The 18824-nt window shown below is 39.2% G+C and overlaps 1 protein-coding gene and 1 long non-coding RNA gene across 4 annotated transcripts in view; one reads left to right on the plus strand and one right to left on the minus strand.

The window, feature by feature from the left end:
* Positions 1-4082, plus strand: part of LOC105196906 (protein embryonic gonad) — a 33946-nt gene extending 29864 nt beyond the window's left edge. Inside the window, exon 3 of the mRNA XM_011163065.3 lies at positions 1084-4082. Within this exon, the coding sequence (XP_011161367.1) occupies positions 1084-2241 (1158 nt within the window). The 3' untranslated portion in view covers positions 2242-4082. The remainder of the gene's footprint in view (positions 1-1083) is intronic.
* The window catches only part of LOC120358604, a 179414-nt gene that overhangs the window by 155121 nt on the left and 5469 nt on the right, over positions 1-18824 (minus strand). The window lies entirely within an intron of this gene.

Here is an 18824-nt window from a genome sequence, read left to right on the forward strand (position 1 = left end):
CGCGCTCGCATTGTGGCATCTCTCGAAATTTCCGCAGGGTGCGAGCGGCGAAAGATTGCAAAGCTGCGTCGTAAATTAGTACTCGATGACCGTGCGAGCGAGACCGCGCGCACCTTTCGAAGCAACGGGTCTTCTCGAGGCAGTTTTATCGTCGGCCGACAGGCGTTTAACTTTACGAGCGGCCACGCCACGTATATACTCTATCTCCTCCTCCTCCTTTTCCTCCCCTTCCTCCGCCACTACCTCCTCCTCCTCCTCCTCCTCCTCGTCTTCTCGCTTTCTTTCTCCATCTCCTTCCGCTCCCTTCACCCTTTACTCGCTCTCTTGCGTGCTCTTCGTCACTCCGCCCTTCTCTTTCTTTCCCGTATGCGCCTCTCTTCTAGGCACAGGCATGCTAATTCACGTGACGCGCGTAACATTAAACCCTGACGTTTAATCCGGTAGAAACGCGCGTGGCTTACACACGGGCACCGACCGTCGACCCTTTATATGGTTCGGTCGTATGGAGGCTTCTCTCACGTGGACGTATCTGGTAATATCCGGCGCGAAAGTACGGCGCGGGCCTCTATCGCGATAATGCTTCGTTTGTCTCGATAATCCGATTAATTTATATGGATGAGCCGCGCGCCGCACCGTGGCTCTCCGCGATTCTCTAGACGTGTCGAGGGTCGAAGGTCGGGTCGAGAGCCATTGCGCGAAAATTCATGATCGTCCGACGACCGTAACCGCGAAGCTGTTGGGTATCCGGTGCGGCGATAAGTACGTTTGTAGATCAATTTAACGAGCAACGCGCATTAATTTCGACGAATGCGTCAGCGAAATATTCCGTACCTTAATCTCGCGTGTGATTTTTAAGTGGCGTAAATCTGGAAGTATCAAGTGCCAAGGCGCGCTTTCAATGGCTATGAAGTCAATATAATATAACGTTGTTATTGCAGCACTAAATTTGTAATTTCTTTTTGCGCAAAATTTTACGGAATGTTAATTTGGAATGTTCAAAATAGAAAAATGCAACTCTAATGTTAGCTGGATATTGCAATGCGAACAATTAATTTTACGGATTACCGTAATCTTCTGTTACAGTCATTCTTCGGTCGCACGTACAACAATCCCACTAACGTGACAGCATGTAAGAACGGCGGCAACTGCACGATCAACAAGAGGAATCGGACGGCTTGCAAAGCCTGCCGATTAAAGAAATGCCTAGAAGTCGGCATGTCCAAGTCGAGCTCGCGCTACGGCCGGCGCTCGAATTGGTTCAAGATCACTTATTTTTCGGAGCAAATGGGGCTGTGTAATCGAAACGTGAACGGAGCATCGCTCCGTCCTCTGATGTCTCCGTCCTCTGGTATCACTCCTGCATCTTTCCGTTTAAATTATCCGCAAGTGACGCAAAATGATGGCAGCGCCGAAGCGGACAACGGCGCGTCGACCAGTCAGGAAAACCTGGCGGCCCAGTACCCGTACCATACATCACCTGCAATGCTACAGAGATCGGACGGATCGTCTCACCCCGACGACGTGGCTCTGTACCATCGACTCTATCTGCGCAATTGGTATTTGGGGGAACATCAGCCACAACTACCATCTATCACAACACCGCCGCCTACATCGAGGGAAGTCTCATCATCGCCGCTCGACAATCGTTCGCCACGGCAACAGAGTCCGTCCACGGAGACTTCGGCGACGTTAACTCAGGGGACGTCGTTTCACTCGTCAGATTCTTACCGATCACCCATACAGTCGGAATCAGTGTCGAGAAATAATACGAGAAACGATGGATCCGAGAGCGAGTACAACGATGACGATCATCTTCGCGATGTACAATCCAGGAGCAGTTCAAGTCGATCACCATTCACACCTACGAGAGCGAACGAGCAAGAGTCGTCCATACCCAGAGTATCGATCAACGGCATGCTCATGCTCACGGGTCAACATCCCCTGTTACTCCCGGGGGGGATGTTCACGTCGGCGGCACCCTCGTTGGCGACATCTCCATGGAGGTATAACAATCTACTTCTGGTTAACCCTAATTCTAACAATCCTGCCGGCGACGAGCCAATAGACCTCAGCATGCGAACGAGTGGCAGTCCGTCGCGATCTAGAGAATCACCGGAGAAGGAAGAGAAGGAGGAGGAACAGGACGAGAAGAACGACAGGTCGCCCAATGAAGAAACCACGGCGTATCCGCTCGATCTGACCCTCTCCGCTGGTACGTCCTTGACGGCGAATTGTTTTTGAGAATCATGAGAATCGATTGGACCGATTTCAATTCTCGGACTTTCGATTCGCCTTCAGAAACATTTTGTCTCAAGAAACACGCTTAAAGATCTGCGCGGTTTCTAGGAAAAGCAAACTTGAAAACAATTCAAGAGAAGGACGATATTTATAATTGTTGCAACTCTACTAATGAAGTGAAACAGAAACGAATAATGTAGCGAGGAAAACGATGTATATAAAAGTATTTTCACGATGGAAAACCAATAGTGATGCTGACGGGGAGCGAGAAGCGCTGCAGTAAAATTATTTTGACCGGCAGTAATAGATAGTACCATCATGAAAATGTGTTCATTTTGTGCAGTACGTGGAACGATAAATTTTGACGCAATTTATATTGATTTAATTTATTTCACAGACTAATTAATATATATATATATATATTTATATGACTGTCGTTTTAATCAATGCTGTTTTAAATCAATACTATTTTTTCGATACGAATCAAATTACTGATTAATTAATATTTCGAAAATTATTATATTATATTATCACAGGTATAACTGCAAAAGATGTCTGCTATAAAAGATATCTTACAGATTCGTTAGTCATTTTATAATCAATGTCGTTTCAAACAAATGAACAAATACATAATCTCAAGTTTTACTGTTAGTATAAATAATCGAGAAATTGATTATAAACAACACGCTACATTTCTGTTTACGAGATAAAAATGAAGATGATATTTTATATAATAAACCAGAGTGAGATATATTGGCCAGTAATTAAAAGCTTTACTATATTTATGTTGTATAGAGTCACACAGTCACACACAAATACACATACACATACATAAAAGTATGATATGTATATCTATGTTTCTCCTAAAGTAACAAAATATTTTTATAACTATTGACGGTACGAAAAGATTTGTAAAAAGATATTATTATTATTACCATTAGTATTATTATTGTTATTAGACTCAGTTATTATCGTCATTATTATTAAGCATTATTTATCAAATGCTCCGGGAAAAAAATCATCTAAAAAAGCAGTAGTATAAATGTATACAAAAATAAATACATAAGGTGGATGATCTATGTGATATATGTATATTGCACTCATAAACGAATGTAAAGAAAGAGCAACAAAGATTATTCAAAAATTATATATGACAATGTATTTAAATTTTCATATTTGACCATTTTTACAGTGTATACTTCAAGACACGTTTATACAGTCCCGTACTATATTGCGGAACGATGAACAAATCTCCTATAATTATTGTGTCTCTACTTAATGTTTTTGCCAGAAATTTATATTATTATAAATAATGTAAATTTCTCTATTCGAAACCTATAAAATGATACAATGCTACGTGATGGCAACATTCCTAATATGAATCGGCCTTTCATATTTAAACAAAAACATGAAGGCTAATTGACATATAAATATCACATATTAATTTATATATAAAATTTTTTCTAGGTTCATTTTTTCATGTGTGATTGAAAAAAGTTAAGAATTCATACATTCAAGCGGAAATGGCGTAAATATGTTTTTATTTCTTTAGACATGCTCAAAATATCGTATAAATACATAAAGGCAATACTAATAACAATTTTCATAGTTTTCACTATACATAATTCTTTTGTTTTTCTTTTTTACTAGTCTGGGATATTTCAATTTTGTGATTACTATTTATCATTCTTATTGTCTACGTTTACGACATTAATTAGTACGATGATAATAGTATGCTAGCTTTATAATTCTTTGTTGAAGACATTCCGAATATGTAAATTTGTATCTAAACTCAGTAAAAAAAAAGAACAAAATTGTAAATAAATTTTTATTTAAAAAACCAAGAAAAGGTCAAAGTATGGATTTTTATTGTAATAAACCAAATGTTTTGTCAACCAGAACGGCAGGAGAAATTTAAGTGACGTTTAATAACATAATGGATCGATCTCATTTCTTAATGTGGAAGCGAGCGTACGAAATTTAAATCGACAAACATTTGCTTTCAAGCGATTTACTCTTTAAATTTGTGTGTTTTAAATTTATGCTCATTCGGTTTGCCTAAATACTCATGTTGCAAATATTTTCCATATTAAAAACGTGTGATCTTAAATAAAGCGACAATTGACCGGTTTGTAATTACAGTCAATTTCTGACAATCCTGAAAACTTTAAACTTTTTTTACTACGCACAAATTACATATGATATATATATATATATATATATATATATATATATATATATATATATATACACTTTTTTTTTATGTATGATGCAACGTGCTCTACAAGCTTAATATAATGGATTAATATAAATTGCACATGTATCACATTGTGCAATTTATATTAATCAATTGCAATAGGAAATACGAGTGTTTCACAATCATCGAGTTAGGAATACCAGCTCACGCGACTAATTTTGGCAAATCAATTATTTTTTTACATTCGGATCGAACAATATTCAATACTTTTTTTAATTTTACCTTGTCATTCGAGAATTTATTAAAGTATATTATACATTAGCGTAGTTTTTAACATATTGATAATTTTTTTATTAGTTACGTTATATAACAGAGTTTTTATGCTATATCATAAAAATCATAATGACATATTTAAATAGAATTGCACAATGTGCAATATCCAAAATGTTTTTCACCATTTCGTAAATAATATACTAAATAGGACATTGATTGATCATGCTCTCTTAATTGTCATACATTAATCTTCTATAATGTAATAATTGGTAATAAAAAAGCAGCATTATATCTTGATTCATAAAAAAGTTGGGTTTTCCCGAAAATATAAAAAACGTTTCGCGATCAATCTTGAATGACAGCAAAAAATCTCAAATGATCTATCAGGTACCTCGAGAAAAAAAAGTCGATTGAGCCGAGTTTGGCGTAACAACTCATAGAACAGATAGTTGAATCAATACCGATGATCGAGATCGATGTATACGACGGTATCAGAGTCCACGATACTTCAGTACACGTATCAAGACGCATGATTCCCAGCGTGTATACATACGTACAGCCGTGTATATGTATGTACGCACGTACTAATGCGGATAACAAACGAGCGAGACTTGAAGCAGTGCGTCAGTCCACGGCGACTGGTTATACCAGCCAAGCAATAAGCAATCGCTTATACCCGTCATGACTCTATGCATGAGAGTTGGGCAACACTGCCGCGGCAACAGGACGATTTTAACCGTGAGCGCGACTCCCGTTCGGCACGAGTGAAATATCGATAGACGAGCCGGTTTACGAGTCTGAGACACGATCACTCGTCTCGCGTTGCAACGCGCAAAAGCGAATTTCCACGAGAACAACAACGGTGACCGGTCCCGGAGAAGCTTTTATACACAAGCGTGTAAATCTCCAGAAATGGAATGTATAAACGATAAAAAATGATTGACTATTGCGACTGCTTGTTCTCTTTGCGTCAGGGAAATTCGTTCAACCTAGCTGCTATTCGTACCATACGACAGATAAAAAATATTCGTCATATTTAGCTCCTTATAAAAATATGATTAATTACGTTTAATCATTTTATAAGTGCTATTATAATTGTACAGAATTTTAATCAATTCTTTAATCATTTATCTTCTTTTTAAAGTACGACTCAAAGAAACGCCGAAAAAAATTATCATGATGCTCAAAAGAATCGAAAAGAAAATCGTGTTAAATTTAACATTAAATTTAATCAATAACATTTTGCGCTTATTTATTTCTCTAAACATACAGTATCAATAAACAAGCAATTTTGCTACGAATTTCTTTGTTATCAAGCTTATGTTGGAATGAGCAAATATAATAAACAAATGTCTACCACCACGTGCATTCACTATCTTTAAAAAAATAAATACTACATGAATAATTTAGAATTATCATCGATAGGCTAAATTATTCTCATGAATAAACGGCTATAATTGTCAGCAAGATTTATATCGGAACTGAAAACGAATCGCAGCGATTCGTTTGGATTTTACTGGAAACGCCAGTCGCTTTCTCTTCGAAGCCACTCGCGGAAAATGCGTTCGATCATCAGCAGGAGCGACAACAAGAGAGGAGCGTAAGGTGCGAGCATAATATACAGAATGTCAACGGTTCTCTTGGAAACACGATAAACAAGTTATCGGCACCAAATGCGAGAATCGACCCAAGCGCTACGACTACTCGTTTACATTTCAAGCAGCGCAGGTAAGAAACCACTGGGAGATCCCGCGTGCAGTTTAGCAGCTGCGCCGCTCGTTTTCTCATTCTTTCTTCGCTTACCTATTTCTCTCCTGATCAAGCAAATTGATAACTCAAAGAACCAACCGTAATGACGCCTAATTGATTGCGTGAAATGCGGCGTTCGCGTAAAACCACTGCCGGCCGCGTAGCTGTGAATAATGAGCCGTGTATCCGCGTAATTATTAATTCCTAGAGCCGTTGACGGTTTTACAAAGTAGGACTATTTATTTTGTTTGTCAAAAATCGTGTTACAATCGACGAAGAGGCCGCTCGCGCCGCTATTGCATCATGCATGTGGCAAAAAATAGATCTTGTGTAGAATCATAATCCTTCGATAATGTCAACGAGTTTCAACGAAGACTCAGACTATTTTTATTTTAATAATACATATATCATAAGTAATGTTATCCTTAGTGTTGTACACTTGTATATAACGTGTCTTTTACATATGTTCGATTTAAATTAGCTACGAGATTATCGAGAGAGATGTTATCGTTAGCATCTGACTATTTCAAGCATACTCATTATAATAAAAAAAACAATGAATAAACTCCTCATAACTATAATAACAAACACTTCTCGATTCCTTTTAAAACGCGACCAGCGTGCATCAATCGTATGAATATATTTATGTAAAGTTTCATAAATGTTCAAATTAAATAATTCTCCAACACTTTTCGGAAAATCTAGGAAAAAATTTTTTAACTAAACAAATTCTCGATCCATTATTTTTATCACTCTTCACATCACTTTTTATCATCGTTATTGAACAGTAATCAATAAGTCTAAATACCATGATTAATCCGAAAAGTACAATTGTAACAAGAAAGTGATGAAAAAGTGATCAAGGTTCAGGAGCACGAATTGCAGCTGCGAGCCAATTCACGATGATTCAGTCGTAGACAAATCGAATAACGATCGCGTTGTTCGGTGCGACGCGAAGGCTATCGCCGGTACCGATAAACCTGAAGTATACGGCTTATATGGATCCCTGGCGTGCACGCGGAGAGCGTTAGGGGTTAACGAGGGCCGATCGTGCGATCGGTCGATCTTTCCCAAGAGCCGAGGCGGCCCAATTAGAAGGCACATAAAAGCCGGGCGCATAATCAGCAATTTGTATTGTCGAAGGATAAGGGCGCGCGTGCGCTCGCTCGCTCGCTCGTTCGCGAAAAGAAGAACCATCCCTCTTTCTCTCTCCCGCGCTCTTCGTGCGTCCTCGTTCTGTCCTTCTCGTTCATTGTTCTCTTCTGCACGCCCACCCTTTCTTTCGAAGCCACTTTGCAAAATAACTTCATACACACAAGGCGAACGATGTCAGACGCGAGGGGATGAGAGGTAAGGGCTGCGCGGCGCATTCGTTGACGGTGCTGGCTCGGTGAGATCGAGGAAGGGAAAGACGCGAGGAGGGCTGGCACCCGATTAAGCTATGCAATCGCCAATTATCGGCAATTTGATCCGGTTATAACTCAATTTAAAGTAATTGGGCCGCGTCGAGCGCTTGCTTCTCGTGAGTCTTTTGTATGTATTAAGACGCCTCGTGTACGCACATGTACGCGTGCACTCGCGCAATTTATGAATGTGTATGTGCAATGCACGTACAAACGACAGGTACAAAAGAAGGAACGTGAAAGCAAAGAGAGAGAGAGAGAGAGAGAGAGAGGTGAAGAAAGAGCGGGAGAGAGATGTCCCGAGAAGCAACGCTATAGCGGCTTGCATTTAAGAGACTCAGCCTGGATGCTTTTAGCGCCCTTCGATGATCATAAATTGCTGATCGGCCAGCGTGCACATCGAAACGATGATACTGAAATCCTTCCTGCGGCAGGAATTGATAGACATACACATATACGCGAGAGTAGACGAGTAGGGTAAGATAAGAAAAACGTGTGCGACTTCCTGAATTCCGTTTCCTGTCTTTACACATTCTTGATACATTACTACATCGATTGTCATTCGCAGTGATCACAATTTACCTAATTAGTTTAATTTTAATAAAAGTGTTATTATACTGAATCTAAATAAAAACTTCACAAATAAAACCTAAATTAGGAAATTAAAGACTAGTATAATTAGATTTACAATTTTGATAAAAGAGACAGCATCACAGTGTGCGAGCAAAGTAATTGGTTTCAATAATAGCTTATTTCTGATTAATCCTCTCCCAGCGCGAACGTTGACGGACACAACGTATTATTATCATTAAAGCCATGTTGACATCAACCGCACTTTTTGTCAAGCATTTTTTGTTCATACCAGTCTTTCGCTCATATTATTTAACGTAACAAGTTATAACGCATTTGTCACATCATGTCTTCAATCACTTTACTATTTTTCTTGTCTTCCTTTTTTTGTCACACGTTTTTTTTTCAATCTTTCTTTTCTATCCGTATACTCTCGATATTGCAAGTAACGAGTTTGGTAAAGTAACTGCGCTTGAGCATCGTTACGTCGGTGGCCGGTTCGCACCCGTTGACAAATTTGACGAGATTCGCAACCAATAGGTCTTAACCGGCGTTAATCGATACAGCGATCGGTTCATTAAACGGATCGAACTCGTTTCTCCTTCATGACCGAGAACGAACAAGTGTATCGTTATTGGCTTTTCGATCACGTTCGGTCTGGCGGAAATCTGTACAACGCCGTCGATGGCTTTCTTCCTCGCCGGTCTCGCACTTCGATCGAAATCGACGGTAACTTTCCAACGTCTCCAAAATCTCAAAAGCAGACCTCTTGATGAACAATATTCTTTAACTTCACGTACACAGAAAAACAAATTAGTGTCAAACCAACAATTCATTGTTTCATACATATAAGCAAAAATATCAAATTTTCTTGGAAGAATTTGATAATCTTAAACATAGAATTTTATATTCTTGCTTGTACAGTAGAGCCTCCCATATCTGAAGTTCCATTATCCAAATATTTTAATATCCGAAGATTTATTATCCGAATACTTAATATCCGAACGTTCTACTATTTAAATGTTATAACATATTATGAAATTAATTTTGCTTTCTTTACGTAAAGAATTTAAGTTTTTTTGAATATATGAAGTCCTTTTTGTTAAAAATTTAAGTTTCTGTTTGAATAAATGAAATTTAATATAAAAATGTGTTAATTCTATTATCCAAAAATTCCTTTATCCGAACAATTTTGTCTCCCTATTATTTCAAATATGGGAAGCTCCACTGTATATGAAACAATGAATTGATGATTTGGTACTAATTTTTTTCTTCTGTGTGTAAATTTTAGAGGAATTATTTTTTTCATCTGCTTTTTAATTTACAAAATTGCAACATCTTAAAAATAGAATTTCTTAAAGGCGTACTGTCAAAGCATCATTTTCTTGTTCGTCAAATAGAAATACATGAGATTATAAAAACACGAGATCAGTTAAAGAAAACAAAAAGTTTTATTGTTAAATAATTTAAAAAATAAAATTAGCATCCTAACGCGGAAGTTATATAAACAGAAGCATATGTATTATGTAATAATGCCCGATTGTTACTGGACAATTTATTTTACGGATACAGGAATCGTGAAAAGTAGAATTTCAACAATTCCCAGGATTGTACGAGATACGCGTGGATCCAGTTCAAACGTTCGCTATTATCTAATTCCGCTCGTGTACATACTCCGTGCACTCCTTTCTCGACTAGATCTGTTACGTGTCTTCATACACGTAAATGGAATGGTCGCAAACTCGTGTATGTACAATATGGAAAACTTTGCCATAAAAAAGAATGAAATGCAATTCTACGTGTGTAAAAGTTGTTTCGAGAGAGATTGAAAATAAAATTAAAAAATTGTAAAATACGCTCAAGTATGCGCACAAGTACCCTGTTAATCGGTACTATTAATATGTAAAAGAAAAAAATGTAAATTGACGAACTTCACGTTTCAGTATTATAACGGCTGCTCCTCTCCTTAAACTCTCTTCCCGCAACTCATCACATTGTTCCTGATGAGAACCTCGTTTTGCGGCGGATTTCGCGTGCGGTTTCTATCCGTCGCTAGGCGCGAAGCAATTTCCGTGAAACCCCATTAACCCTTCGTAGATGAACGACGGGGAAGTGGAAGGAGGCGGCGCGAGGGCTTCAGAAGAGGATAAGAAGAATCGTGCGGGAGGAGGACGCGGTGGATCGCACTTGTCGCTTGCCACGCCAGTGTGTTGCACGTTGCGAGAATATCGGGCCTCCTCTATGCAACGCGCGGCGCGGCACGATGTTTCACCGTGAAACAGAAGGGAGGCGGAGTAGGAGGAGGAGGAAGAGCATGAAGAAGAGGAAGAAGACGAAGACGAAGGCGAAGAAGAAGAGGAGGTGGAGGAAGAGGAGGAAGAAGTGGCCCTCGCGAGGCGAGGGGTCACAGTCGCTTATGTAAACCATATAGAAGCGCGCACTATCTAGCGGCGCGCCGTTTATCTAATAATATTATGGTGCAATGCCAGCGCGGCCCATAAGAAGCGCTCGAGATGCACCGGTCGCGGTGGTTCGCATGCACATGCACACGTACGTGTTCGTGCGAATATTCGTGCGAAGACGGTGGAGAGAGGACGGAGGGAGGAGATTCCGGCACGGAGGGTAAATCCTCCTCGTGTATCGTCTCGACAGACGCGCAAGGTGTGCGCCTTCGCGTTCATGGGGGTGTGCGAGCACTTGTCCCGATGCTATCGGCTGATATTCCGCGCGATAGACCGCGTGCGCGCGTGCGGGGCCGCGATATTATCATTGCGGAACCGAGCGTTTTTCCTCGCCGCGCGCTGGGAACGCACGGAAAGTGGTACCTGGCCGGAAGGATCAGACCGCGTAGCGTGGGCGATATACGTTTAATTTCAGCGAAGGAGGAGGTTCTATGACGATAGTAATTAATTATAGCAATTAATTATTGAATTCCTTCGCGCCTTGCAATACAAAGTTACTTCGAGAAAATGAACTTCATCGAACATAATATTTATCTCTGTGTACATATAGCTAGATAGATGTAGAAATGTATATAATCTAAAAGTATAAACTAAAAAAAAAAAATTATTTGAACACTTGCAATGAAATATAATATTTACTTACGGTACATAAATATTTATTTAATAAAAAATGATAGTTAAATTAGTGGTTCTTGTACTGAATAAATATTTATTTATATTTTATTGCAACTATTCAAACAAATATGTATTTACTAAAATTTAATTTTTTTCTCAGTGCGCATAAACAAATATATATTTTTATATTCATATGCTAAAAAGACATAAAAATAAAATATTAGCTTGAATCCATCGATTCTATTTACAAGATTCGTTTTTTTTTCAGATTTACACAAAACACGTTTCCTTGACTACTTTACGGTAATTTTAAAATCAGGTATAGGTTTTAGTACAAACAAGCCGTATAAATACTCATCGAGAATCTCACGAGCACGCGCCTCGATAGTTCCGAGGCGGAGTCAGGAATCGTTAGACGCTTGGCGTTACTCTTTCTTCAAGAAGCGCGGCAATTTTTTTTTTTTTTTTTTCAGTCGAACTCGTCGCCAGGAATGGTCATCCAGCACGCAACCAGTAGCACACGCGACGCATTAATTCCAGCATTTTTCTGGCGTTCCAGCATTAACCTCTAAAGCAGGCGCGTGATTGCGACCGATCACGCGTGCTGTCCGTTAAATCGCCTATCGTTCCACTTTGCGCGCGCGGCGCGCTCTGAACTTGTACGATTTTTGCCTTCTTAATTCGATTCGGTCGTGCCGGAATATAACGTTGCGCGATATATCCCCAAGAAGAGGAAGGTGATCGTACGCGCCGCTAACGATCACGGGCAACCTCTCTCGGCATTAAGCCCCGACCATGGAACCGTAATGATGGTCGATCACGCGTGCCCGATCTTAAATCGTACCGCTTCTTCATAGGATCCGCCAACATTTCCAATTTCTTGTTTCACATTAATACGAATCGTTTCATCACGATCAAAGAGCTGCGCCAAACGCTTTTGGCAAACCGTCCACTTATTTAATTTTGTGAAGACGATCGCAATTTCACGATTCATGTAATCTCTTTCTTTCGACACACGTTTGACCACATGTCAATTAAAAAACCTATTTGTGTTACAGCAATTCATTGAAACTAGTGTTTCTTTTTTAGAGCGATTATCAAAATAAGCATTTTCTTACTTACCCCGATCATCCGTTTATACGTTCGATAATCGAACTAAATTCGTTAGGAAACCACGCGAAAGTCAATTGCTCGTCTATTCGCGGCACAAACGTCGATTATCCGCAATACGTGATGCCTCGACGAATTAGAGAACGACATCACCGGGGGTCTCGATGGCAAAAATGCAAGAACATGCTCGGAACGGGTCGATAAGGACGCTAAACGTACTAAGAAAGGTATGCAAGGTATGCCGTTTTCTCGTAAGCGAAACTCAATTGTCGTACGGTATAAAGATAATTGCGCGCAAGCAGCACCAACCGGACGGCGAGCGAGCCGGTCGTAAAGATCGATGGTCTCTCGATGAAGTCGCCGGGCATCTTCACGCATAAGCCCCGTGGACGATGCACGTCGAAGGAGATTAACGCGTTAGGCGAGGCGCTGCTAGGACGGCGATGGAGACCCGCAAGAAAGAAAACCGGAGAGGTGGACGGACGTGAGAGGTATCTAATCCGTGTTGAGACGCGACGCATTGCGCTTTGCCATTCGAGCGTAATTCGAACCGGCAAACTTAATTACGTCGAGTCGCCGAGCTGAGATCGAACGCGAGAGAGGATCGGGCCGCGCCATTCGCCCTCAGCGACTCGTCGGATAATTAATTAACGGCGCGACTGTTCCCTGTGCGCGCTCGCGAAATCGGGTACTATTGGCTATTAACGCGAAGATCTGACGCTTGAATCGTCGTAATCGCGAATTATCACGACGCAAAGTGCAATGCTTGTCGCGTTATCGATCCCGAGATCGCGTTTCGCTTCCGCCCGAGAGTTCAGGTCGACCGGTAGCACGACACGTCGCGATGCGCATAATACCTACTTTGTAGAAAGTCACCGATGGTAGTTAAATATTTATCGAGAAGTCGTTTCTCTTTGCGGACAATTAGCGGAGCGGAATCGAGCCGCTCACAGCAAATGCATTTATGCCAGATCTCTAAAAAATATGGATGACTCGGTTTTCACATGGTCGGTGGCGATGCTATCGAAGTGCTATCGAACACGTGTCTATTTGCTCGTATACATCAAGTTAAAAAAGAAAGAGTCCATTTAATTGAACAATTTCCAAATTTTACGCAGTCGAGAATTTTCTCAGGGAATTGAGGATTCTCAAGCACGAGAATTCACGTATCGTAATCGATGCGCTTTAACGGTTGTCATGATTCATCGTCGATAAGAGGTATGTAATATCGGATAGAGCGGATCAGGATGGCACAAAGAGTCCACCGATGTCCAATAAGAAGGTACTCGCGGTAGTAAGAGATGCGAACGTCCTCGCGACGACCATAGCCGAGCTTAGGAGGATCACCGAGCGATCGGAAGACAAGAAACGAAGAGAGAGAAAGAGGAGAACATGGAAAAGAACGGGACGGACTAAAGAGAGCGAGCTGCCCCATGAATATTTAGGATCCCGTACTCCCGCAATGGAGTATTTATTCGTGGATGCGGGTTTTATATCACTCAACGAGGAGCGACGACGGGAAACCAAGAGTCTGTGCTTACGCCAGAAGAGTCGCCGGCTTCTTAAAGGGACTTTCCCGATGGGGGATCCGCGAGGCCGAGTCCCTAGCATTGCGTTTCACGTCCGCGTTTGGTTAAATATTGCTGCGATCTACTGACCAAGCGGCATTAAACGACCCAGTATTGAAAACCTCGACGTCGATTGTCAATGGAAAATGACTTCGATACGTCCGAGTCCGAACCTCAGAGTTTTCAAGATGTAGAGTTATTGATAGTATTATATTCCATAGAACTTTTTAAATAAATAATTAATAATAATAGTCATCTTCAGCTCCACTTCAGTTGTAAAAAGACCAAGTAAAAAATATAAACATTAAGAATAATGAATTTGAAGGAGTGCTCATTTTTCAACCGATAATTTTACTTGTATAGTTTGTATATACGATATAAATGTTATTTGTGATGTTAAATATAAAGAGACGAAACATGAAACAGAAAAGAAAAGGAATAAAATTGTCGAGAGAAGAATTATTCAGTTCTCATCGTCTTTCACTATTATAAAAAACCGCCACTAATTCTCGCTCAACGCATCAATCGCATTCGATTGAAATTCAAATTCCTAATTATCATCCTATTCTGAGTTACTAATTCCACGTCATTCCATTGATGATGAACGAGCCTTCAAGAGACGAAAAGATTTCATCACTCGTCATCTCCAGATAGGCGCCATGAGATGATCTCGCGGCGATCGTGATCGCGACGGTTCTTGCACGCAATGGCCTAATCGTCTCGAATTTGCTGGCGACCACCGGCTGATTCGTGATCCACAGTTCGCGCGCTGAGGATCAGGGGATTCGGATCCCACTGTAAAGCCCCAGCTAACAAAGGCACAGGACGGTAAAAATTGAATTAAAACATCGAGTGGGTCAGGCCACGAATTAATTTCGCGCGCGACCCACGACGCAAATCGCACGAAATGTCGCCATCATGACCTTTCGCATCGGCTCGATTTCCGCGATTTCACCACAACGCTCGCGCGGGAGTGCCGCGCTCGTCCCTTTTTTCGTAGTTGTATACGTGTGTGTATGTATGTGTATGTATGTGAAAGAGAGACCTCCGGAATCAAGAGATCTGTATCTAGAGAGAGTATCTATAAGACATGATCGCGCGGTGAGATGCGAAAAAGACGCCGGTCTTCATGGCTGTTTGCTCGAGAGATAACGAAACAAATATGCGTTAATAATTAAAAAAAAAAAAAAACAATAATTCAAGAAACAATAGAATGTGTACGAATCAATCATTTGCGAGGTCGAGTTGAATCGAATTGAATCTCTTCGAATCAATTAATTCGAATCAAATTTATGGAATATGCTAATTTAAATTTAAAGTATTTTGACATTGTAAATCTTTTCTAAAATAAACAATAAAATTAATCATTAGAAGAATTTAAAAAAATAATCGCAAAAAATGCTAAATAAACCTATTTTTAATCCATGTTCGAGTCTACTTGAAAATACTGCTTTCATTTTTCAAGGTAATTACAGAAAGTTCGAACGTTACCAGATTCGAACCTACTTCATTAAAAAAGTTTTATTGGTGTAAGTAGAATTCTAGACATCATAACAAAAATTTATCGCTATTTTTTGTATCTACTAAAATATCGTTTATCACATATAGAATTTATAGTAGCAATATTTTAGTCTACTTTCTAAAAAATTTAGCTCATTGTCAATTATACAGTCAAATTTTATACAGGTACGATTGGCCTTACATAAATAAAGAGAAACTACAAAAAAATTTTTTTTCTTTTCACAAACAGTTCAAATATAAATTCCGTTATTTAGATTGATTAAGTACCGAACATATGCGATATCGCAATATTCGCTAATTATTTATCTACCTTAGTTAAATGTTTGCAAAAAAGCATGACCGTATCTGCAAGATCATTTTTTAAGTGTTGAGTGTAAGATACTTATTCCATCATTATTTATCAATAATTAAAGCGATAATGAAGGACGCGAAATTAGAGAAAGCCAAGTATCGCATAGAGAAGATCCCCCAAGACGAAAAAAGAGAACGAGAAGGATGGAAGCGAGATGAAAAGAGACTGCATAGCGAATGATCAGCGAAAGATGCCCCGGAGCGTCCGATTTCCTGATCATATCGCGTTAATAAATTCCATACATGGACGCGAATCTTCAACTCGGCTAATAGTCGTGCCACGTGGACATTTTCCTAGTTATTTTCTCGCGGATATATGTTCTCGAGGTGCATATTAATGATCCTGCGGACAGTACATCCGTCGGAACGTCGTCATCGATAATGATGTCAGACGCGTGCGGCTCCCTCCACACACGACCTACTCCGCTCCTGTAGTTGGAGAGTAACGGGATCAGCGACGTTTTCTCGATCGCGCTTTTGTCGCTTGGCTCATCCGCCGTCTGTGCAATAAGCACGCGAATTAATATTAATACTAAAGTCTATTAATATTAATACTGTCAAAATCTCATCATAAACCAGTGTTTGCCTCGAGAGACATATAATTTCACTAATTATTTCCATCAGCCTTCCATCATCGATTACAAAATTATATCATGCGTTATTTTCAGCGTATATACACGTTTTCTCTCGCGAGCGAGAAAGAGGGAGAGGACGAGTTATCGGAGGCGGTCGATCGATAAATTACAGCATGAGGCATGAAGGAGAAGGCGGCTCAGGAAGGGCGATGCGCGTTGCCAATTGCCGATCGTTGATGTCGCAGGCAGTTAACGGTCTAGCCATCGCTTATTCCGTTTCTAATAGTTCCACGAGCGTTTATTCGTCGTGGAAAATTGTCCGTCGTAAAGTAATCGAGGAAAAACTCGAGGGGCTTCGTTTGTCCGATCGTGGAACGCAAGGCATTTCGCTCGCGCGTTTTGTCGACACGAGTATGACGTGCCTGAATCTGTCGTCGCGAAAGAGGACGTCTGGGAGGAACTGCTCGACTCTCCCTCGTCGCCGCCCCACCTTTCTCAGTCCACGTAATAATACGTTGCCGCCGTGGTCCGACCAATATATTAATTACCTCTCAATATATTAATTACTGACCCTATAATCTCGCCGGGACGCGCCGTGGGATCTCGCCACGGAATGTTCAAACGCGGTCCAACGTTCTACGGTCGTCCACATCTTCCATTCATTCTACGTTCACCGTTCCTCGTCGTGATCTCATCTCTTTTTTTTCCATTTTGATTCGAATTTTCTCTTTTCTCTTCCACATTCTACATTTTTATGGCTTCCCCGACCTCCGTCGCGATGATACAGTGCGAGCAGCTAATTTCAGAGATCTATGAGGTACTTTAAGTGCAAAGTTAAGTGGTCAATCAGCGAGATTATTAGCGATTAGATAACTGTGTTTAATAGAGTATCGTATACGGAATAAGACAATGTAAGTTCGAAAAAAAACAATGCGTATTCCAAACGAAACTCCCGTGTAATATACGCATTTATACGTATTCACATATAAAGTACCTGAACCGAATAAGGTCTACCCAATTTATTTTATTTTTTATAAACTCTATTTATGAGATATTGAAACTAAGTGATAGACTGAATAAAATGTCTATTTCAATCACTAATCAAAATAAAATTATTTTCCATATAGAACATTTTTAAATAGACAAAAAAAATTTTTTTAACTCTGAACTGAGCTTTATTAAATGCTTATGTTTTTAATAAAACCTAAATCAAAAATAAATTGAAAATAACAAAGAAATTAAACATTACCTTACAGATCATTTTTAAAATAAATTATTAGTCACAAAAATAAAACGTCTATTCTAATGTTAAATATCACAATTATCTACAATTTTGTCTCTAATTAATTTGTTAACTTTTGGAAATTAGAGCATCATTGAAGTTAGCTCATTAAAAATCATTATCTGTTGCAAACTGCATATATAATAAACAAATAATAATGGCCATAAACGTTTAAGTAAGGCTTATTTAATACCTACATTATTTATAAAAAAATAAACTTATTCCAAAAAATTGATATATACAAAGTATTCGAAAAACCGCTATCAGTACTTTAGGAAGTGATTCAAAACCCCCCAAAAAAGGACAAAAATTATGTAAACATAGATCTGGAAATAAGTCGTTTCCAAGTTAAAAAAATTGTAATTTATGTTTCATAATCTTAATAAAAATATAATTTTTTAATTATAGTTTTTTTTAGAAAAAACTTTATTTCAAACTATTATGGCGACAAATTACGATTTTTAAATAAAATAAATTACAATAATAATTTAGCTAAATACAGATCAAAAAATAATTTTTATGTTAGACCATCGAAATAATTATGTAGGACGCTCAAGCATGATAATGTTGCTACAAATAGTTTGCATATTTTTGGCAATCGAGTTAAATATCCTATACAATTTTTTAAATGGTTTAACATAATTATTTTCACCTCTGTATTTGAGCAAAATTATTCTTTCCATGTATAAATGAAACTTATAATAAATTAAACTGCTATACATTTTTAGAAAAGAGCTATCTACCAATAAAATTATAAACAGCTCAAAAAAGACGTATATAGATTTCAAAGTAAAGATGCAAATACTACATGAAACATTTCGGCGGGATGAAAGGAGGAATATTATAGGCGCGTATCTAAATACAAAATAAAATGCTCATATCGTAATTTCCAAGTGATTCGAGTTAACTC

This window comes from Solenopsis invicta, chromosome 8, assembly GCF_016802725.1.
Source record: "Solenopsis invicta isolate M01_SB chromosome 8, UNIL_Sinv_3.0, whole genome shotgun sequence".
Classification (NCBI taxonomy): domain Eukaryota; kingdom Metazoa; phylum Arthropoda; class Insecta; order Hymenoptera; family Formicidae; genus Solenopsis; species Solenopsis invicta.